Source organism: Capricornis sumatraensis, chromosome 10, assembly GCF_032405125.1.
Source record: "Capricornis sumatraensis isolate serow.1 chromosome 10, serow.2, whole genome shotgun sequence".
NCBI classification, from domain to species: domain Eukaryota; kingdom Metazoa; phylum Chordata; class Mammalia; order Artiodactyla; family Bovidae; genus Capricornis; species Capricornis sumatraensis.
The window spans coordinates 70,375,691-70,400,287 of record NC_091078.1 but is presented as its reverse complement, the minus strand read 5'-3'; the positions used below and the strand labels follow the sequence as shown (position 1 = coordinate 70,400,287).

At 38.0% G+C, this 24,597-nt stretch overlaps 1 protein-coding gene across 1 annotated transcript in view; it reads right to left on the bottom strand.

The window, feature by feature from the left end:
* Nucleotides 1-246: 246 nt before the first annotated feature.
* LOC138087777 (alpha-1,6-mannosylglycoprotein 6-beta-N-acetylglucosaminyltransferase B-like) overlaps nucleotides 247-24,597 on the bottom strand; it is a 60,216-nt gene continuing 35,865 nt past the window's right edge. Inside the window, exons 2-3 of the mRNA XM_068983111.1 lie at nucleotides 7,999-8,070; nucleotides 247-783 (exon numbers count right to left, since the gene is read on the bottom strand). Of these exons, the coding sequence (XP_068839212.1) occupies nucleotides 247-783; nucleotides 7,999-8,070 (609 nt within the window). The remainder of the gene's footprint in view (nucleotides 784-7,998; nucleotides 8,071-24,597) is intronic.

Below are 24,597 nucleotides of genomic sequence, written 5' to 3'. Positions count from 1 at the left end.
CAACCCCCAGCTGCTTGGCCACTGTGCTGCCATGCACCCCTGGGAGGAGCATACGGAGCCTGCGGAGGGTGGACACCAGATGCTTGGCAGAGTCTCCCCCCTCCCTAGACCTACGCACCAATCTGCCCTGCCCACGTCCCAGTCAAGGAAGAAGGCTGCAGTTCGGGGGCGTCGAGGGGAGGGAGAGTCACTGGAGCTCGGAATCTGCTGGGGCTTTCTCCTGCGGTAGGGAGGCCAGCCTGGTGGTCACCCTCCCAGACAGTCCTGGCACAAGGCCACCTGGCCCTTGCGGAAGTCTCGGCAGGGGCAGAGCCGCGGATATTTCGTGCTGGAGCCGGCGCAGCTGAAGAGCAGAGGTTCCTTCTGCAGGAAGCACTCCTGGCCGGGCTGGGCGAAGGCCGGGTACAGGTGGTTCATCTCTGACTCAATGCTGTCGAAGGGCACCTGCAGCTTCTGGAAGGTGTCCTGGCTGTTGAGGAAGCGGAAGAAAGAGGGCTCACAGATCAGCCCGTGGTCCAGGCAGGCGTCCGTGAAGGCCCTTCCCGTGGCAGCCAGCCAGGCCCAGAGGAAGTGGACTGGGGGCCAGGCCCCCGGGGCTAAGCTGGTGTTGCGGGCCCATTCGAGGTGGGTGGCATTGGGAGCCAGGATGAAGGGGCTCTGCGGGGCTCGGGCCCCAGGTGGGGCAGGAGCCGGGCCTACACAAAAGTCCTGGTGCTGGACGTAGGCGCGGATTTGCTCCAGCATCCCCTCACACGTGTACTCGTAGGGCAGGTAGGGGTCCACCTCATGTTAATGCCATTTTCCAGCCAGCAACGCCAGAAATCAGGTAGCTTCAGCCCTGGTAGTGAAATCCTGCAGGTCTGCTTGAGGCCCAGAATCTATACATTTTAGAAGAGACTATACAGTTCATTTACCTGATCTTTTTACCGTTGCGGTCACAGTGGGCCACACAGTTTAAATGACTTCAGTCACACAATCAACAGCAATTGTCTGACTCTCTCATTTTTAATCACTGATTTGTGACCAAATGTTAGCCAAAGAGTAGCCTTTTAAAATTACATATAAAAGTAAAGTCAATTATAATAGAAAATTTAAAAGAACAAGGGTTTTGTATTAATAGGTGAATATCTAATTCAGCCAACTTTCTTATATATGTATTTAGGTTCATGTATGTGTATATATGTATTTAGGTACATTTATGTGGATTAAGAATAGATCTCATTCATTATTATTTAAATTATTGTCTCCAAACTTCTCTTCTATTCATTATATGTATCATCTACCATCTTCATTGTAATACAGTAGCTGTACTACATGAGTCTTACTATCATACTTCTCAATTCTCAATTTATATCTCATTAACATATATTCTGACCATAATTGGGCTTGACCAGTGACTCATGAATCTTTTCAAAAATAATTTATTAGTAACCTATCATGTACCTTACATTGTATGAAGATGCACTGATGAATAAAGTAGATTGGATTCCTTCCCACAAAGAGCTAGGGAAGGAATTATCTAGAGTAGGGCAAGGATCTCCATTAACTGATGCCAGTCCTTGAAATGCCTCACTGTTTAACAGATTACCCCCAAAATATGGCAGCCTAAAGCAACAAAAATTTATTATCTCTCAGTTTCTGAACTTTTGGGAATCTAGGGATAGATTAGCTGGGTCTTCCATTTCAGAGTTTCTCATCAGATTGCAATCACAATGGCAGTCAGGTCCATAGTGCTATCTGGAGGCTGAACTAAGGGAGATCTGCTTCTGGCCTCATCCACATGGTTCTGAACAACATTCAATTCCTCGTGGTTTGTTGGACTGAGGACTTCAGTTCATCACTGGCTGTGGGACAGAGGCTTCTGTCAGTTCCTTGTCATGTGGACCTTTCCATAGCGAACATCGTACCATGGTATCTGGCTTCCACCATGGAGCTAAGCAAGAGAAAATGAAGAAAATCAAAATAGAAGCCCGAGTCTATTTGTAACCTAATCTTGAAAGTCACAGCCTATCCTTTTTGCCATATTCTGGTCATTAGAAGAAAGTCACAGCATCTAGCTCACCCTTTTAGGAAGTATATCAAGGGTATTAAAGCCAGGAGTTAGGTATCATTGGGAATTATCTTAGAAGCTACTTACCACAGGCTTTAAAAAATATATATATCAGTGTGTGATAAAATAGTCATATTCAACCAGATTTCAAGTAGAAACCAATACTGTATGAAAAATTGTGAAAGGATTATCATTTTATTCCCTGATGTGTACCATTTAACAAGTTAGCCCACCAATATTTCATGGATCAGGTATGAAGACAAAAGACTCTGGGCTCAGAGAGTAGACTAAGGACAGTTTATTGCTTGAAGTAGAAGTACCAGAGCACCAGCATTTCTAGTATTGTTTCATCAACCCAATTATTGTCAAAGTGAACAAACAGTGCCAGATTACTCTTGCACATGCAGTGAATTGAATTATAGGTAAGGGACCCTGAGTTTAACAAGCCTAATATTTTATATTTAACAGTAAGCATACTTGCTGTTTGCTCCAAAGACAGATGCTATCTCTGCATTTCAGGTTATAAGCAAATGTGTTCTTTGCTTCAGAGAAAAACTCTGTCCTCCAAAGTTGTTCACAATACAAATCTTCTTGAAAAGATAGTTGAGAATAAAGGGCAATGAGTATCTCTTTCACCCTTAAGACATGCTGACATATGATTATCTCATAGATGATTGTTTCTCAACATACTGGTTCTTTCAACACAAGTAGTTTAATAAGCATTGATGTAGATGTTTGCTCACAAAACTTATAATCTAGGGGTTTTCCATCTCTACTCTGTATGGTTCCCAGGGCCTGTGGTGGTGCCTCTGAAGTCATTGTAGGGATTGGTAAATTTAAAAAGAAAAGAAGTCTTTGCTTCAGATATATCTCATTCTTTTTTAAATTTTAGAGTTTGAGGTAAGAATGAGATCTTGCTGAAATGTGAAAAAGAACTAGAATAGCCTAAAGTGAATGAGGTAAAGATAAACCCTGATTATAGGAATTAACCACAATATCTTGAGAATTTATTCCAGAGAAACAGATTAGAAAAGAATAAAGTCTTTGAAAGCATGCTCAGAAGGATTTGCAACATGGTACATGTTTACACCTTGGAACAACCAAGAAATTTCACCTCTTAATTTTATAAGCTCATTTCACTTTGCAATGTTTAATGTGAGATACTGATTAGAAAGGTAAGAAATGAAAAATCTGCTGTGTGAGAGGAGGAAAAGACATTTTTGCTAACTTACAGAAATGAGAAGTTAAGTCAGTTAATTCCAGAGAAAACATATAGGCCAAAAGAAACTATGGAGAAGTGATAAATACAATAAAAAATCAAGCAAAACTGAAATAGCTTGCATAATTTTAATCACAAAGTGAGAAAGACCAAGAATATAGTAAAAATCTGACCAACTAGAGTTAACAACTAGAGTTAAATCTAAATTAAGGCTACACTGTGCAGACTCATAAGAATGGAAATATGTTAAGGAAAATGTTATGGAAATGAAATAAACAGTAACTAGAAATGCTGCTGCATATACTCTAGTTAGCTCCATTTTGGGTAAAGATCTGGAAAGGAGTTTGAAAGGGATTTATGCTCTACAGAAAAAAAAAAAAAAGTTACCTCAAAAGAAAAGTATTTGAGGTGGACGCTTGGGAGTGATTTTATGTCTATGCATTCAAGAGAGATATTGTTGCTTTTTTATCTATTGCTTTCCACTTTCACAATGACAAGTTTGAGCAGGTAATAAAGGAGGAAGTTAAACTTTCATGTAGTTTCTTCTCTGCTTTTTGATACTGTTGGAGGCCCCACATATGAGGAAAAGCTTAAAACCTTGAATTTAGTACTCTACATAAGTTGGACTGGGACTGGTACAGGAGTCCAGGCAGCTTACTACTTAGAATGCTCTCTTTGTTTGTATCATCTCCAAGAGTGGTGAATGTTGGTCCCTCTTGTGTGTGTGTGTGTGTGTGTGTGTAAACCATATGTTAAAATTTTAAATAATATAGGTAAAACAATAATCCCTTGACTACCGCATCCCCATTCCAATATCATTTCTGTTCTCAGATACACATACTATCAGTTTTGATATTTTTTGATATCTATAAACAAGCATTTATGTCATCTTATCCATGAATAGAAATGGAATTATATACATCAGGGATCAGAAATCTTTAGCCTGGTGGTCAAATCTTGTTGACCTCCTTTTTGTTTACTGCTTGTGAGCTAAGGTTGGTTTTTGCAGTTTTTAAATTGTTACTTTTTTTAAAGAGTTATGTAAGAAGCTACCTATATGACAGCCTCAATTTTTGTCTCATGATCTGCAAAGTCTTAAATATTTGCTCTCTAGCCCTTTAAGAAATGGTTTGTCAATCTTGGATACAGAATGAGTTATTTTCTAAAATATCTTAAAATGTATACAAGAAAATTTCTTGGGGATCTGATGTGAAACTGTTTTATTCTTTATAGCTGAAAGATGATATTGCATAGTATGGGTTATTGCTTTAAATTCTACCAAGACCATATATGTCTTGATAGATATTAATGTTAACATTTTTAACATCAGAAATAATACTGAAATGCCCAAACATTTTGGTGCACAGGGGCAAGTATTTGTTTATGAATGTTTTCAATTGATATTAAAAATAATGTACTTAGAATGTTTTCACAAATTTGAGGTCATTTCCCACTTATAAGATTTTTAACTAACTCTTGGAATATTATTGTAAGAGAATTTTTTATTTTAAATATAACTACCATGTAGACCATACTTGCATCAGTAGGCATAATACACTTTTCCCATAGGCAACACTGTAAAGTATGACAAGTTATAACCACAAAAGTATTTGGTGAATACAGAAATAAAACAAGGTGCATCAGTTATGTGAATTTAATGTTTAAAAGCATAAAACTAATTCAGCCTGGTGAAATTATCTTTAAAATTAGGACAGTCTTGTTAATAAACCATCAGATTATAGGCAGCTGTGTGTGTGTGTGTGTGTGTGTGTGTGTGTGTGTGTGTGTGTGTTAGCTGATCAGTTGTGTCTGACTCTTTGCAATTCCATGGACTATAGCCCTTCAGGCCCCTCTATCCATGGAATTCACCAGGCAAGAATACTGGAATGGATACCCATTCTCTTCTTTAGTGGATCTTCCAGATGAAGCAATTGAATCTGGGTCTCCTGCATTGCCAGCAGATTCTTTACCATCTGAGCCACACTTCCTTTAAATAGGCTAATGATTCTCATTTTCAATATATATAGTTCTGCCTCTTTATATTGGCACATAATAGGAATACACATAACTTTTACTGAATGTGCAAATGAATATATTGTTTATTTTTGAGACTGATATTTGGTGATGCATGTTTACAGGAACATAGATTATAGAAGAATAAATTAAATTTGATTAATTCAAATTTATATGGGACAATAATATAGTTATATTCTCATAAATTCTTAGAAACACTTATATTGCTCAAATTTAAAATACTATAGGTAATATGGAGGGAGATCAGAGTTAATCAGAGACAGAAATATGTAAAAAATAGTATATTTGAAAAGATAAGCTGTGCTTTTAAAACAATATGTGTAAAATATACTTCTTTGACTAGCTTGCAAAAGTTTTAAGAACAGGATGTAAAAAAAAAAAAAACCATAAAGATTGAACATATTTATGTTGTTCTCAAATTTCAGTGTCTATCAGAATTACCTAGAGGGCCTATTAAAACTTCTGTGCTCCATCCCCAGAGTTTCTGAATCAGAACGTGTGTTTTGATGTGTCAATTTGACTGTGCTAAATCACCCAACCTCCAAATTCCTTTCTTGTAAGTTTCTGGACAGGTGGACTACACTAGATAGTTTTGTGAGAGTTGGAAGAAGGAAGGGAATCACAAGCCATTTTGTACCGTAAGTAAAACATTTACCCAGTGAGTCAAACACAACCTAGGTGCTACGATGAAGGGGTTTTGAAGATAAAATTAAAATCCTAAAAAGTTGACTTTAAATTATTGAGATTATCTTGGATGGACCTCAACTAATTCATTGGAAGGCCTTAAAAGAGCACTTAGAGAATTAGTTGAGCACTTAGACCTCAGAGCGGAGAAGGCAAAGGCACCCCACTCCAGGACTCTTGCCTGAAAAATCCCAATGACAGAGGAGCCTGATAGGCTGCAGTCCATGGGGTCGCTAAGAGTCAGGCACAACTGAGCGACTTCACTTTCACTTTTCACTTTCCTGCATTGGAGAAGGAAATGGCAACCCACTCCAGTGTTCTTCCCTGGAAAATCCCAGGGACGGGGAAGCCTGGTGGGCTGCCGTCTATGGGGTCACACAGAGTCGGACACGATTGAAGCGACTTAGCAGCAGCAGCAGACCTGAGACAGAGACAGAGAGAGAGGGAGAACGAGATAGAATTTCACCAAAGATAGCCACTTCAGCCCATATTCATGGGATTTCAGCCTCTTTGTGATATTTGCTTCTTAAACGCCTACCCTAAGAGCTTTGGATTTACTTAGCCAACTCTGACATTGGTACAAACCAATTTCTCATATTAAATTTGTTTCTCTATATAATGTATAGTATATATACATACTCTGATTCTCTGATTGAGGAATATATGTATATAAACATATATACACACACACACACATATATACAAATTGTATCAAAGATACAATGGCTCCAAATTGGGAAATGAGTACATCAAGGCTGTATATTGACACCCTGCTTATTTAACTTATATACAGAGTACATCATGAGAAATTCTGAGCTGAATGAAGCACAAGCTGGGTTCAGGCTTGTTGGGAGAAATATCAATAACCTCAGATATGCAGATGACACCACTCTTATGGCATATACTTTCTGTGTTTTCATAAAACATATGAAGACCAGGTTATATGCCCTACTGGCTATGCCTTGATATTTATGAATGTTTTCTTAAAGTTGATCAAAACACCATGTAAACTTGTGTGTGTGTGTGGGTGGGTGTGTGTGTGGGGGTGTGTGTGTGTGTGTTCAGTTGCTCAGGTGTCTCTGACTCTTTGCAATTTTGTACTCCAAGGGGTCTTCTTGACCCAGGAATCAAACCTACATCTCCTGCATTGAGAGGTTAATTCTTTATCACTGGTGCCATCTTGGAAGCTCAGTTAAACTTACTGATCTTAATCTGTGTCCATGAAATAAGAATGTTTTCCATTGATTTAGCTAATCATAGTCTTCATAAGGCTTTATCAGGAATCCCTGAAAACTAGTTATATCATGCAGATGCTTTAAAGAGTGCAAATCCATGTGAGTTGAAAGGGATAAATACATTGGCCACATTAACATTCTCTACCCCATCCCCTATTTCTATTACCAGTTCAGTTCAGTGGCTCAGTCATGTCTGACTCTTGCGACCCCATGAACTACAGCACGCCAGGCCTCCCTGTCCAACATCAACTCCTGGAGTTCACTCAACTTATGTCCACTGAGTCTGTGATGCTATCCAACCGTCTCTTCCTCTGTCGTCCCCTTCTCCTCCTGCCTTCAATCTTCCCCAGCATCAGAGTCTTTTCAAATGAGTCAGCTCTTTGCATCAGGTGGCCAAAGTATTGGAGTGTCAGCTTTAACATCAGTCCTTCCAATGAACACCCAGGACTGATCTCCTTTAGGATGGACTGGTTGGCTCTCCTTGCAGTCCAAGGGACTCTTGAAAGGTTGTTGTTGAATTACAACGCCGGGATTTTTGGCCCCCGGAGGAGAATTCAATCTGGGGCCAGAGACGAGGCTTGATCACTCAGAGCTCTTGTGTAACAGAGTTTTATTAAAGTATAAAGGAGATAGAGAAAGCTTTTGACATAGGCATCAGAAGGGGGCAGAAAGAGTACCCCCCTGCTAGTCTTTAGCTGGATGTTATATAGTCACCAGCAGTCTGTTAATGAAAGAAAGGAATGTCTCAAAATTTAGAATGGCACCAAGCCCCTCACCCATAAGATGTATTTTGGAATAATCTTGGCTCCAAATGGTTTATCTTGGGCCATAAAAGGATTAACTTGAATCTTGAAGAAGGGCAGAGCACCATACAAATAGTTTCGTTTACATAGATTAAAGGAACAATATCGGAGCATAACATACTGGTTTATCAAGTAGGTTCTGAGCCCAAAAGGCAGAACCGACTTGAAGACAGAGTTTGGGGTAAATGCATAGTACATTAGTATAGCTTAAGATAAACATAAGAAAAAGGCATTGGTTAACTTCAGGTGAAACCAGGCGTCATGGCAACACAGAATTTTAAGAGAAACTTCCTTTTAAATTTGTATAGAGAAGGAAAAAAATATCACTAGTTTGTTTCCACCTGCCGCTTAAGATAAAAATGTCTGACACTTGCAGGCTATTTCCTCCATTTGGAGACCCTTGGCCTTCCTGCCTGTTACTCTCTCACTCTCAAGAGTCTTCTCCAACACCACAGTTCAAAAGCATCAATTCTTCGGCACTCAGCTTTCTTTATAGTCCAGCTCACATCCATACATGCTGCTGCTGCTGCTGCTAAGTCACTTCAGTCGTGTCTGACTCTGTGCGACCCCATAGACTGCAGCCCACTAGGCTCCCCATCCCTGGGATTCTCCAGGCAAGAACACTGGAGTGGGTTGCCATTTTCTTCTCCAGTGCAGGAAAGTGAAAAGTGAAAGTGAAGTCACTCAGTCGTATCCAATTCTTTGTGACCCCATGGACTACAGCCTACCAGGCTCCTCCGTCCATGGGATTTTCCAGGCAAGAGTACTGGAGTGGGTTGCCATTGCCTTCTCCGATGACAAAACTAGATAGCATATTAAAAACAGACATTACCGACAAAGGTCTGTATAGTCAAAGCTATGGTTTTTCCAGTAGTCATGTATGGTTGTGAGAGTTGGACCATAAGGAAAGCTGAGCACCAAATAATTGATGCTTTCAAACTGTGGTATTGGAGAAGACTCTTGAGAGTCCCTTGGACTGCAAGAAAATTAAACCAGTCAATCCTAAAGGAAATCAGTCCTGACTATTCATTGGAAGGACTGATGCTGAAGCTGAAACTCCGATACTTTGGCCACCTTATACAAAGAGCCAACTCCTTGGAGTAGACCTTGATCCTGGGAAAGATTGAAGGCAGGATAAGGGCAAACAGAGGATGAGATGCTTGGATGGCATCACCAAGTCAATGGACAGGAGTTTGAACAAGCTCCAGGAGATGGTAAATGACAGGGAAGGTTGGTGTGCTGCAGTTCATGGGGTTACAAAGAGTCAAACACGACTGAGTGACTAAACAACAACAATTAAAGAAATTATTTTATTGGGATGGATTTGGATTAGATAATGTGGAAAATCTTTTTCAATTCTGACTGTACGATGTAAAAGAACCAATCTAATTCTTTCATGTTATTCTTTCCTCAGAATATACTCCTTTGACTATTTGATTTTATAAGCAGTCTTAGTTTTATAAACATGATTATTCAGTCCCTTGTTACTTGGATAAATGTCAACATTTTAATTTTTTTAATAACACATTATAATTTTTCCTATTATGGGACAATTCAAGTGAAGAAATTACATAATCAGATAATTTAGACCTCAGTTTCATTTTTATATTAATATATGTATTTTTGAAAAATTTGCCAAGAGTGCATACAGTGCCTAAAAGAGTCTTTAGTACATGTACATGTTTGCAAAATTAACAAGGAGAGGGAAGAGAAAGGATTTCTAGAACCTCAAATATTACTAGTGAATTATGTTATCCTTATCATTAATCATCATCTGGTATGTCATATTTGCTCTCCATCTCGTTGGGTATCAGGTGTGATGTTGAAGAGTTTCAGTACATTAATTCACAACTAGTGACTACTGGTGATGGGCAGGTTAGGTTATTCTGTTACTATTTATTAACTCTGTTAATTGCTTGACAAATTATTATTGACTACCATTCACACAGTGACAGATGACCAATAAGATGTTAAATAGCACTTACTGTACTGTTTTTGAATTATTGATAGATGATACATTTACAAAAATTTAAATTAAAAAACATTTTTCTTTTAAGGGGCAAATGAGTTGTGTTATAAAATCAAGGTATGAATAATTTTAGTATGAAAATGAAGCCTCATTTAAAATAAAGTAATGAAGACCAAATTAACTTTAAATGCTCACACAATTAAAGGTTGTTTTCAGAATCTTGTGCGCTTCTCTGATAATGAGTATATTAGAAGAGTATTCTAGTAATCAATATCATATAAGTAAGAGAGAAAACCTGGGGAAGGATCCAAGGTTAGTGGAACAGTTCATGGTACAAATGTTTTCTGAATGGAATAATGAAAAAGCAAATGTGAATCCATGTTCTTTTCTAGTGCATTTATGCATGTGAAATTTCAGTAGACCTTGAGCAAGAGAAAATAATGAAATATTTCATTATTTTCACCTTTAAAGTTTGCAAAAAAGTTTAAATTTCAAATATTTTCTGATTTTGAACTTTTTTTTTTTAATTTGAAAATATAATATGGAATGACTGGAATACAGAGAAACTAATCCTGAGAAATGAGGATGACTATTGTGTAAGAAATAAACAACAAAACTTATTTCCAACTTTCCTTCAGCTCAGCTTATATCTGTCTTATTCACCAGTGCTTTCCAATATTAATTAGAGTAATGAAAGCTAATGTGACAAATAAACAATTGTATTGACCAACACATTGCAACTAATTTCTTACTTAGATGACAGTTCTGATGCAGTTCCTAGACAGAATGTGGCTCTACTCAACTTGAAGATTTAGGAATTTAGATCTTTCCATCTCTGAACTTCCTCTCTTAAGTCTAGCATTCTGGGGTCAATTGTGCTCAGGTAGAATAAAAGAAAGAATGAGGGAGAAGAAGGCTTTCACACTTCTTAACCTTGTAACAACTGAGGTGAAATATGCCACTTTCACTTATATTCCATTGGCAAGAGATAGTATTATGACTTCCCTCAAATGCAGCAGAGACTGGAAAATGCACTTTCTGTCTGGGCATCCAGTTCCCAGCCACTACCTATTCTGTGGAGAGCAGCAATGATGAGGTTGGCATTTGTTTATACTGCTTTCTAGGAGGAAAATGATCATTGAGGTGAAAGATCATCCATAAGGATCATGAAGTTTTCTCTCTTCTGTATATGGCAACAGGTAGAAGCATGGTGCCCCTGCCTTCCTGCTTCATCACACCATAGGACTCTTCTTAAGCTCTGCTTCCTTGGTCTGACAAATTCTTACTGAAATCTAACAAGACTACAAAATTCACATGACATACAACTGTTTGGAATACCCTCTATTTAAAACCCCCTAACTTCTCATGCATTCCATGAAGCTTTTCTAAAGTAACTGAAGCTGCTACTCTTCTGTTACCTTGTATTTTCTAAAATAATCTAATTCAAAAAAAATCTTCTAATTTCTCATTGATTTATAATTAGCAATGACTCTGTCTGAATTGCATTTTCTGTTCTAATTTCTTCCCCACCTCACTCTGTTCATCAAATATATTTATAAGCATATCAAGAAATATCTATACATTGCTGGGAAATGGCTTCTTCAAGAGAGCTTTCAGTGAGTTAAGCATATGTTTGAGAGATTGGCTCTATTAAAATATATCAAATGCTTATTGGTTCAAATAATCATGGGGGATCAATGGAAGAGGATTGGAGAGAGGTAGCTTCTAGTGTAATATGAGCAGGCTTCTAGAGAGGCAATGGAGTGTAATGGAAAGAACACTGTACTTGGAATCCAAAATACCTTCATTTACTTCTACCATAATACTTAATGGTTTTGTGGTTTGTGGTTTTAAACACATCACTTACTCTTTCTAAATCTCTAAATCTTGATTTCATCACGCATGAAATAGCAACCTTTTCCTATAACAGTTTATATGAATATGAAAAATAATTTCAATGAAGGTGTCATAAATTTCAATATTCTGCTTCATAAAGTAATAGATTCTCTCTAACTTGAGCCATTGTGCTTAAGCACAGCGGGTCTGCAAGTTTGGTCAAGTGCCCACAAGGATCTCCTCAAACTGTGAGATAATCTGATTTTATTCAACTGAGCCTCCTCATTTTGCAGATGAGGAAAGGAGAGAGGTGAAGACCCTTATACAAGTATAAATGCATGACCACAGCACTCTTATCCTAATGCCAGCATACTCTGGAATCATATGAGTTTTGGCTTTTGCTCTGTCTGGGCTACCTTTAGCCCTTTCAGTCATTTTTTTAAAACTTAAGTCCATTTTGATTGTTGTTTTCTTGCACGATGTGGCCAGCAAATGCTATTGACTTCATAAAACATAATTCCTCCATACTCCAAAGACATCTAAATAATTCATTTATGAATATCGTGATGATTCAACTGATTTTGAAAGAGAAATTATTCACATGACTGTTTTACTTGGTACCCAGCTTCAATAGGTTTTCTAGCTTAAGCTAAACCTAGTATTATTATCAAAGAATTGAATTATATTTGGTTCAGTTTAACTTAATACATAAACTAGCTCTATGAAAGAGTAGAATATTACAGAATGATTTTATAATAAATCAGAATGTCTGACTATATAATTTGAAATCAAGAAAAATGTATTCTTAACACTGTGGCATCTATAGCATTAATATGTTTAGAAGTCTAAAAATTGATATTTTCTAGTGTCTAAGGAGACAGTTTCCAATTCAGTAAACTTTTAGCGGATATTTTTTATTCTTTGACTGCTTTATACTGTGTAAACTAATTCAAGATGAGATGCGATAGGGACACAGACGTAGAGAACAAATGTGGACACCGAGGGGGCAAGGGATGTGTGTAATGAATTGGGAGATTGGGATTGACATGTATACACTATTATGTTTAACATAGATAACTTATGAGAACCTACTGTGTACACAGGAAACTCTACTTGGTGCTCTCTGGTTACCTAAATGGGAATGAAATTAAAAAAAAAAAAAGAGGGGACAGATGAACATGAATGGCTGAATTTACTTTGCTATACAGCAGAAACTGACACAGCTATATACAGAAACTAGTTGTTGTTTAGTCACTAAGTTGAGTCTAACTCTTTCGTGAACTTACAGACTATAGCCCACCATGCTCTTTGTCCATGGGATTTCCCAGACAATAGTGGAATGGGTTACCATTTCCTTCTCCAGGGGCTCTTCCCAACCTAGGTATTGAACCCACATCTCCTGCATTGGCAGGCAAATTCTTTACCACTGAGCCAATCAGGGAAGCAAAACCAGCTATACTCAAAAATAAATAAACAAATAAAATAAAAAAGGTGAGAAGGGTTTCTTGCTCAAATTAAGTGGTCTAATATGATGGTGATGATGGGTGAATAACTATAGGCTCATTCAATCACTGATGATTTAGCCTCTCAGTTAGTCATCATATACCTTAGCATGGGTCAAGTTAATTTGTTTAAAAAATCTGCTTTGGAGACATGGAATTACATAATTTTCTATGATATTGTTTGGTTATCTTCGCTGATGTTATGGAGTCTGTTAAACTGTAGATATCCCCCTTCTCTTCATTATCACCATTAAACTGTTCTGGTCATAAAACCTCTGATTTTGAGAAATTAATTTTATCATATTACTCTAAATGTAGAGAGGAGAACATTATGTAATTTTAATTAAAAAACAACATCATGGTGAAGATAAACAGTGGAATTATAATATACTGATTTTTTTTTTTACCAACAAACCATAGTTGCTAGTATTGAAAAATAGTTAGAATGTGCTGTAACTTGCATATTGAAAAAATATTTCATTTCTGTAGGCATTTTAGTGTTGTTTCTATTCCATTGAAAACTTCTTCTAAGCTTTGGAAAACAGGAAAAATATTGCTAGGTATCTTGTATGTGATTTTAGATATGTGATATTCTCACAGGGAAATATTAATTTTTCAAGGATATCCTTTTTTAATCCTTGCAAATGAAAACAATGATTGTCACAAAAAAATTATCATTTTACTTAGAAAAAATATTTTTGTGCATGTGCCTAGCTGTGAAATTAGTCACCAGTACTTTTGAGTTTTGCTCATTTGAGATATTTCATACATATAACAGCTAAGTGCTCAGATTCTTTCAACCAATATATAAATAATTCCATTGCTACTACAGAACATCAGAACTAAAGTTTTTATCTCTTTAAATTGAGTGAACTTTTGCTTATCTTGCAAAATATTTAAAATTTTTTTGGAATCTGTATTTCCAGATTCTAGGCTTTGGAGATACAAAGAAAATATAATCCTTAACTATATATATATGTATATATGCTTATATATAATCCTTAATTCTCTTTCCAACAAAAATTGGAAAGAAATATTTATATAACTATAACACATAACTATTTATTTATATCATTTAGCATGTGTTTTCTAAGTTGCTTCAGTCATTTCTGACTCTTTCTGACCCTATGGATGTAGCCTGCCAGGCTCCTCTGTCCATGGATTCTCTAAGGAAGAATACTGGAGTGGATTGCCATGCCCTCCTCCACTCTTCCTGACACAGGGATCAAACCCATGTCACTTATTGGCAGGTGGGTTCTTTACCACTAGAGCCACCTGGGAAGCCCATTATGTAGTATAGTATTTATATTATCTAAGAATTTGATAAGTCCCATGGAGGTGTACATGGTGATACTGATGTAGGGCATCACATTATAAAACAGGTGACCGGAAATCAGTGGGGGCTTTGTGGGTTTTAATTTTTTTTTTTGCCTTTAAATCATGATTTCTTTCTTTTTTTCTTTCTTTTCATACATAACAGACATTTTTAACTTCTTTTTTTTAATTTAAAGAATGAGGTTGAATTGAAGATAGAGAGGATAGAAAGTGGAAATGAGATAAGGTGGAAAGGACACCATAATCTATAGGGGCAAAGGCAGGAAAATAAGACTTAGGATGCATCTGTGGGACACTAGCTAGCAAACTAAAGCAAGTCAGTATAGCAGAAATGTAAATTATGGAATATCTGGATAATTTTCTCATAGGTTTTAGACATGTATATTCAAAGCTTATAACCTACTTGAAAGTGTTTGAACATCTCATCACACAATCTACAGGGGCATTCTCCTTTTCTGAACTTTGCCAGTCATTACTACATATTTAATCAGCTTGTCAATTATACATGAACTTCCCTGGTATATTTCTAAAGTTCCTTTGATTTTTCTTAAACTACAAATTTCTACTATAGCTTTATTTTTCAGTTATAAAAACTCTTTAAAAGCAACATTTAAATATAATAACCATGTCTGCCCCACACTGAATACATGCCTTACATTCAGTTGCTATTTGGTAGTATTTTCTCATTAACCTCTACCAGTTCAGTTCAGTCACTCAGTCGTGTCCGACTCTTTGCGACCCCATGAATCCCAGCACACCCGGCCTCCCTGTCCATCACCAACTCCCGGAGTTCACTCAGACTCGCGTCCATCGAGTCCGTGATGCCATCCAGCCATCTCATCCTCTGTCGTCCCCTTCTCCTCTTGCCCCCAATCCCTCCCAGCATCAAAGTCTTCTCCAATGAGTCAGCTCTTCTCATGAGGTGGCCAAAGTACTGGAGTTTCAGCTTTAGCATCATTCCTTCCAAAAAATCCCAGGGTTGATCTCCTTCAGAATGGACTGGTTGGTTCTCCTTGCAGTTCAAGGGACTCTCAAGAGTCTTCTCCAACACCACAGTTCAAAAGCATCAATTCTTCAGTGCTCAGCCTTCTTCACAGTCCAACTCTCACATCCATACATGACCACAGGAAAAACCATAGCCTTGACTAGACAGACCTTAGTCGGCAAAGTAATGTCTCTGCTTTTGAATATGCTATCTAGGTTGCTCACAACTTTTCTTCCAAGGAGTAAGCATCTTTTAATTTCATGGCTGCAATCACCATCTGAAGTGATTTTGGAGCCCCAAAAAATAAAGTCTGACACTGTTTTCACTGTTTCCCCATCTATTTCCCATGAAGTGATGGGACCAGATGCCATGATCTTAGTTTTCTGAATGTTGAGCTTTAAGCCAACTTTTTCACTCTCCTCTTTCACTTTCATCAAGAGGCTTTTTAGTTCCTCTTCACTTTCTGCCATAAGGGTGGTGTCATCTGCATATCTGAGGTGATTGATATTTCTCCCAGCAATCTTGATTCCAGCTTGTGCTTCTTCCAGCCCAGCGTTTCTCATGATGTACTCTGCATATAAGTTAAATAAGCAGGGTGACAATATACAGCCTTGACATACTCCTTTTCCTATTGGGAAACAGTCTGTTGTTCCATGTCCAGTTCTAACAGTTGCTTCCTGGCCTGCATACAGATTTCTCAAGAGGCAGGTTAGGTGGTCTGGTATTGCCATCTCTTTCAGAATTTTTCACAGTTTATTGTGATCCACACAGCCAAAGGCTTTGGCATAGTCAATAAAGCAGAAATAGATGTTTTTCTGGAACTCTCTTGCTTTTTCCATGATCCGGCAGATGCTGGCAATTTGATCTCTGGTTCCTCTGCCTTTTCTAAAACCAGCTTGAACATCAGGAAGTTCATGGTTCATGTATTGCTGAAGCCTGGCTTGGACAATTTTGGAGAATTAACCTATATATTTCATGCTAATATTTGTTTTGGTTTGTTATTCCCAAGTCATCTCCTCTGTTATAGGTTTACTGTGTCCCTCCAATGAAGATATGTAGGGGTCTTAACCCCTAGTGCTTCTGAGCGTGATCTTATTTGGAGATAAATTCTTTAAAATGGTCAACACATTAAAATGAGTTCATTAGAATGGTGGCGGTCACTGTTTAGTTGCTAAGCTCTGTCCAGCTCTTGTGACCCCATGGACTGTAGCCCACCAGCCTCCTATGTCTAGGACATTTCCCAGGCAATAGATCTAATTGAAAATGACAGGTGACCTTATATATAAAAAAAGAGAATTTAGAAACACAGAGAGAATAACATAGAAGAAGACAGTTTAAGGAGACACAATGAGAAGGTGGCCACCTTCGTGTCAAGGAGAGAATCACAAAACAGGGTCTTCTTCATGGATCTCAGAAAGAATTAGCCCTGCCAACACCTTGCTCTCAGGATGTCTAGCCTCCAGAACTGTAAAATGATACATTTCTCTTCTTTATGCACCCAGTGCATAATAAAGTAAACTGAATAAAGTAAAGCGCATAATAAAATAAAATATTACAACAGTAATAAAGGAAACTAATACAACCTTTTAAATGACTTTACAATCTTGCTGAAATGCTTTCACTACACAAAACAAAACTGTCTTATAAGGAGTAAAGTTTGTTGAATGCCCCAGATTCCTGGGCACACAGAAAATTATTCGTCCTCTGCTCCAATTGGTGCTGTAAAATCTGGACCACGGGTGTGACTGCTGACTTTACATATCAACTTGACTGGCCACCGGATGCCCAGATTAAACATTATTTCTGAATGTGTCTTTGAAAATGTTTTCACATGAGATTATCCTATGAACCAGTGGACTCCATAGACTGTCCTTACCAAAGTGAATGATCATTATTCAATTTGTTGAAGCCTTGAATAGAACAAAAAGCAGAAGAAAATCATCCATTTATTCTGTGCTATTGGTTCTGCTTCTCTGGGGAAACAATGAGTGATACGTGGGGAAAGTGTCAGTATGTACTTTACCATTTCAGATATGTCTTATGCGAGTAAGAGAAGTTTTATAAATACCTACAAAGGTTATTTGTTGTTCAATTGCTGGTTGTCAATCATCTCTCAATTACCCATGTATGAATTATTCAGAGCTGTTTAATCTCAGGCTGATTTCTCTTTGCCTCCCAGCACACATCTGATGTCACTCTCTGTTCCATCAATCGATAAGTGCTTAGAAAATGCAAGCTAATTTAAGTATTAACCTGAACTAACACTGAAAAGGCTAAAACGGCTTTAAAAAATAAATTAATGCATTCCCAAAGACAAATATGTATCATATCTATATGAACAGATATTTTGGATTATTATTAATGCCATGGCTCATTTCCTTGATAATGAGTATAATAATCTCTATCCTTAACACTGTTATAACTTTAGGTTATAAATTCTGAATCATCAGATGTTTTTCATTTCAGATTTCTGTAGTGTTTAGGACAACATTATAGTGTCACCTGGTACCAATTGGCACATGAAGATTCTACCTGGCAACCATTTACTTTAAATAAAATTATATATATATATATATATATATATATATATATATATATATATATATATATATATATATATATATATATATATATATAACTAATGCCACCTGGGGAGCCCTTAATTTTATTTGTTTATCTATTTTTGGTTGTGCTGAGTCTCTGTTGCTGCATGGGCTCTTCTCTAGTTGTGGCCAGTGGGGACTACTCTCTAGTTGTGGTATGTGGACTTCTCAATGTGGTGGCTTCTAGTGTAGCAGTGCATGGGTCTAGGGCACGTGGGCTTCAATAGTTACAGCACGTGGGCTCAGTAGCTGTGGTTCCCAAGCTCTAGAGCACAGAGTCAGTAGTTGTGGTGCATTGGTTTAGTTGCCCCGCATCATGGCGGTTCTTTCCAGATCAGGGATCGAACCTGTGTCTACTGCAGTGGCTAGCAGATTTCCTACCACTAAGCTACCAGGGAAACCCTCTATCTGGAAATCTTAACTGGTAAGGTTAGGAGACCTTACTGTGTTTCACTCTCAGCTCTTAACAGCACCTGCCTCTTCGGTGACTGCCCATACCTGAGGCACAGGTGGTATCTAAGCTGTCATTTCATGCATTGTCTCTTCCATTTTCCAAGGCTTTGTCCTTCCTGCTTACATGGACAGTTGATTCAAATTATATATGACTATAACATCTTTGCTGAGAATCTAGAATGTGTACTCTGCATGAATCCACCTTCGCCGGTGCTTGGGTTTCATTACGTGGCTGCAGAATCTTTGAGCAGCCAGCTTTTCTGGCTTGTACAAACTGGGAAGCAGATCAGTTCAGTTCAGTCATTCAGTTGTGTCCGACTCTTTGCGACCTCATGAATCGCAGCACACCAGGCACAGGGTCGGACACGACTGAAGCGACTTAGCAGCAGCAGCAGCAGCAGTATTAGAACTGGAAAGGGACACATACCTCCAAATTCCCAGGGAATGTTTCATTTTGAGATAATTGTTCAGAGCAGTTCTCTATCTTTGAAAGCAGCTGGGTTGCAAGTCAATAACTAGTAGATGCATCTATTAGTAAAATAATTATCATTCACTGGCCATCTGTTTGTTTTTTTGTTTAGTAGCTAAGTCATGTCTGACTTTGTAGCCCTGTGGACTGCAGCATGGCTGGCCACCCTGTCCTTCACTCTTTCCTGGAGTTTGCTCAAATTCATGTCCGTTGAGTTGATGATGCCATCCAACCATCTCATCCTCTGTCACCCTCTACTCCTCCTGCCTCCAGTCTTTCCTAGCATCAGGGTCTTTTGCAATGAGTCTGCTCTTTGCATCAGGTGGCCAAAGTATTGGAGCTTCAGCATCAGTCCTTCCAATGAATATTCAGGGTTGATTTCCTTTAGGATTGACTGGTTCAATCTCCTTCCAGTCCAAGGGACTCTCAAGAGTCTTCTCCAACACCACACTTTAAAAGCATAAGTTCTTTGCCACTCTAACTTCTTTACAGTCCAAGTCTCATATCCATTCATGACTACTGGAAAAACCATAGCTTTGACTATACAGACATTTATCTGCAAGGTGATGTCTCTGCTTTTTAACATGCGGCCTAGGTTTGTCATGGCTTTTCTTCCAAGGAGCAAGCATCTTTTAATTTCATGGCTACAGTCACCATCCACAGTGATTTGGAACCCAAGAAAATAAAATCTGTCACTGACTGTCTGTCTACTATGTGCTATTTGCATTCTAGGTTCTAGGGATATAGCAGTAGATGAAACAGATGAGGTGTCTGATTTCATAACACAGAAATTATGTTCTATCCTTAATACAGTCAAGATTCTTTTTGAAATTTTCTGGTAGGATGGATAGATTTGTACAAATGCATCTCTTTTGCTGGTCCTCCTTGACAAAGTTCATGAATATACAAAATGGCTGGCTGAAGCCACAAATACAGGTTGGTCCTCACAGAATGTAGAGAAGCCAGCTGGTCCCCCAGGAAACAGCATAAATGGAAAATACAACAGAAGGCAATGGAGAGGATAATTATACAGCGTGTGCCCCACGGCTCAGTCCTGTCCAATATGTCAACACACTGAGAAACTTTAGGGAAGTCTAACTCCTCAGAGATAACAGTAGTTGTGAATATATGCTAATCTTCTTGCTCCTTTTTATTTGACTTTCATCATGAATCTATCAATGATTGCTGTAGACCTCCTGGTCCCAATCAGCTAACATTGTATGGCCCAGTATTTAGGACTCCCAATGCTTTTAGAAATGCTTTTTTGTAGGCACCAGGGACTTCCCTGATGGTTCAAATGGTAAAGCGTCTGTCTACAATGCAGGAGACCTGTGTTCGATCCCTGGGTTGGGAAGATCCCCTGGAGAGGGAAATGGCAATCCACTCCAGTACTAGTACCTGGAAAATCCCATGGACAGAGGAGCCTGGTAGGCTACAGTCTATGGGGTTGCAAAGAGTCGGACACGACTGAGCGACTCCAGTTTTGTAGGCACCATCATTTCAACTCCTTTATCTCAAATTTAATGTCTTCCAGGATCTAGCTGCAGGTTCATACATACCGCATAAATATAAAAGGAATTTAGCAACTGGTAACTGAAAGAAAAAAATCTTATTCTGCTGCTTTTTAAGTAATTTCACACAAGTCGAATCAAATCAAAATGTTTATCTTTATGTATTCCATCACTACCACCACCTGCCTTCATGATTTCATTCCATCTATGCATGCCTTTGCCTCTGCAATTCAATGAATCAAGAGTACCTCCTTTTTATATTGGAGTTTCAGCAGCCTCTCCAACAGCTGTTATACCATCTTGTTCATTGAGGGTAGGGGCCAGTTTAAACACTGAAGGCTTCAGGTATGTGTCTTACCTTCTTCATCAATAGCCTATGCTCATATGTGACCATTGCCTGGCCAATAGGCCAGAAGGAGAAATCTGCTAGAAAAGAACTTCCACCATGGTAATACTAATATGCATAAGGAAAGTCCCTTCCCCTTCCTTCCAGCTTTAACTGTAGAACTGAGATGCAGTTATATGTATTTGCCATAGCCAACCACTCTGCTGGGGAGATTGAGACAGTTGCAGAGAAATCCATTCTGAGTACTGCCATTATTGAACCACTGAACCAATCCAGGTGCCACCTGGTTCCAGGCAACTTGTTACAAAGGAATAATAAATCTTTATTTTGAAGTTACTTTTATCTGGGTGTTTTCATACTTGTATCACACTCATGCCAAATGTATCACTTTATTTATACCTTTATGTGTTTAGCCCTTAATAGCTTATATTAAAATTATTTATGTATAATTTATATGGCAGTTTACTATATGATTAACTAAGGTATTCTTCCCGTGTTAAACAAGAACAAACTGAAGCTTGAAGGAGTGCACTGTCTGAAGGCACACAACTAACTAGAAAGGGACAATTCTGATTTTAAGCTCATGGCATCCTTGAGGTATGGTTTATCTTGCATAATTAGCCACATGCTGGTGCTTTTTAACAGTGTTGAATTTTCATTGGTTCCTCTTTTGCAAACAGCCCTCCTACCCGAAAGCTATATTTATGTGAATGTTTACCAATTGGTGACTTCATGACTTATAGCTATACTTGGCCATGGTTTTCCCATGGATAATCCTATAATTGGTTCATACACTAAGACAGTCTTTAGTATTTCTCAGAATATGTAAGAGAAGCAGGCTCAGTGGTAAAGAATCTGTCTGCCAAAGCAGGAGACACAGGTTTGATCCCTAGGTCTCAAAGATCCCCTGGAGTAGGAAATGTCAATCCACTCCAGCATACTTGCCTGGAAAATCCCATAGATCAGAAGCTGGTGAACTACAGTATATGGGGTTGCAAAAAAGTCAGGCACAACCTAATGACTAAACAACAACAACACAGTATAACTTAGTGGTTATGTGAATGGACTTGAGTCAGAATGTCAAGTTAATACCTGGACTCCACATCTGTTAGCTGTGAGCACAATACAAGTAACAATAGAAATTGAGTCTATACCCAATTCTTTCTCTAAAGTATACTATATCTTTGTTTTTATTGTAGGAAACTACTTAAAAATTGTTATTTTTGTGACCCCTAAATAAAGCATATATATTTATTGCTCAGTATAGTAGGTGGTCAAAATGTGCTTAAATAAATAGAATGTGACAGGTGAAAATCACCCAAGCCTTCTTTCACTGACATTAGTATTTAGTCATAAATGTTTCCTAGAGAAAATACACAGGGGCAAATAACAGATACTGGATTATGATGGGTACTAAACCAGGTTTTCTATCAAACATCACTTTGTATATGCCAATATCATAGGAAATACAGTTAGGCAAAATATTTTTTTTTAGCCTCTAAAATGGTACAGTACTAAAGCTTTGGGCTCCCAATTATATAAAAATGCATAATCACCCACAGCATGATTTCTTTTAAGTCTTAATCACAAGGGCTCTATTAAAGTTTTCTTGCCATGTTAACCTATTACAACTCACCTTGACAGATTTCTTTCTCTCTCTCAAAGTGCATTTTTTTCTGTGTGTGACCACAGTTCCTTTCAGAATCTTATTTGCTCAATGAGACACAAGAATCCAGTTCTTTCAAGAAAAAAGCAAATTAAAACGTTATTAAAATATGTATCGCATCTTGACAAGCCCCTCTGGATCCATTTGAGCTTATGACCATGGTGAGTCTTCAAGAAGACTTTTATTTCACAAATCACTGAGCCCTTCCAAGCCACATGCTGTTTGATAATTAGGGGCTATATTATCTGTGATAGAAACCCAGTATTGAAGAAAACAGTGGAAGAGACTAATATAGACAACCAGCTGTTGTTTTTCTGCCACTGTCCCACTTGTCTTAAACTATGTCGCCATCCAAATTTATTTTGAGCCAAAACCTTTTCCTCATAGTAATGCGATGGCAAATAGAACAATGTGCCATCCTGGCTGTAGTATTTCCATAGCAATAGCTAACATCTGTGTGGGCTTTACAATTTACACTGTCCTTTTATGTTATTTAATCCTCACAAATAAGCTGTGAAGTAGGAAAATGTGTTCTTGTTTTAGAGGTGAAACAGAAATGTATGACTCTATGTGACTTGTTTAAGGTACAGTGGTGGGCCAGAACCATTAAGCTCCTCTTTGGTTCTTCTTACCTGTCATCATCATCATGTATGCTGGTTCTGATACCTGTAGAAACTCATTTGTTCTTCCTTAATCTCTGATGTGAGCAGTCCTGGGGTTTGTATTTTTACCTGCAGTAGGAGTTATTTGAATAACACCAGACTGCATTCTCCCTCCAGCCACTTTTGACTGGGGACCATTGGGCCACTGACTATTGACCATTGGGTCAGTCCAAGGTAACTGGCTAATTCCAAACTGCTATCGCTGTTGAACTAATAGGAACAGAAGGCTCCTTTGGCACTAACCCCTAAGAGAAACTTCAAAACAAGGCAACATGGCTATTTTAGAGATTTCTCCCATGCTAACTTCCTTCTCACCAGGGCAGCAACCTTAGATTTGGGCAATATTCAAGACCAACTTTTACCTTTCATTTACCAAATGAAAGCACATCTAGGAAATGTTTAGAATTTACCCATCTTGTAACTTCATTCCTCTATAGGAAATTTCTTCAGTTTTATTCATCTCTGTGTTGCTTTTGAAGTAAAACCTGCTGGTCTTGCCGATCCTGATTCCTGGCATCTGGGACACATATTTATAATCATTACTTCCACTGCTTGAAGGCAACCTTTGGACTTTATTGATTGCCTTACATTAGTTAATACTCCCCTGGCATCCTTGAGTTGTACCTTATAGAACTGGCAGACAATTTTAGCATCCTCATTTTTCACATAACATGTTCACAAAGAAAGAATCTGTGATTATTCTAGTGAGACTATGAGTACTGATATTTTTTAGGATTCACGATGCTTCCTTTATGTTGGCAGTGAGTACAGAGAGACTGCTGTTTTTAACACTGTTGTTATCTTCTAGCACTTCTTGAAAGGATAATGACAAGGTAAATATTATAGACAACATTGAAAGATATATTTAAAGTAAATTTATAATTTTAATCCTGTCCTTGATGTTGCTTCTCTTCTCTCCCTCTGTTCTTCCTTCCCTCTTTTTTCCCTTCTTTTCTGCTTTCTCTCTCTCTCTTTTATTCTTTCTGATATTGGCTCTGACACTCTGTAGAAATCTAACAGTGACACTAATTCCATAAGAATCTTGCTTCAATGAAATAATCTCTGTCCCAGTTTAAGACTGTAAGTGAAGGTATAGAAAAAAATATTTAAAATGAGAACATCTCTTTTCTAATATATTTGGCTTCATTATTTCAAAGGTTTAGGATCTTCTTTCTTTTTCCTGGTTTTTCATGGTGATTTTTTCTTAAGCTTGAAATGTTTACTCTAGAAGAAAT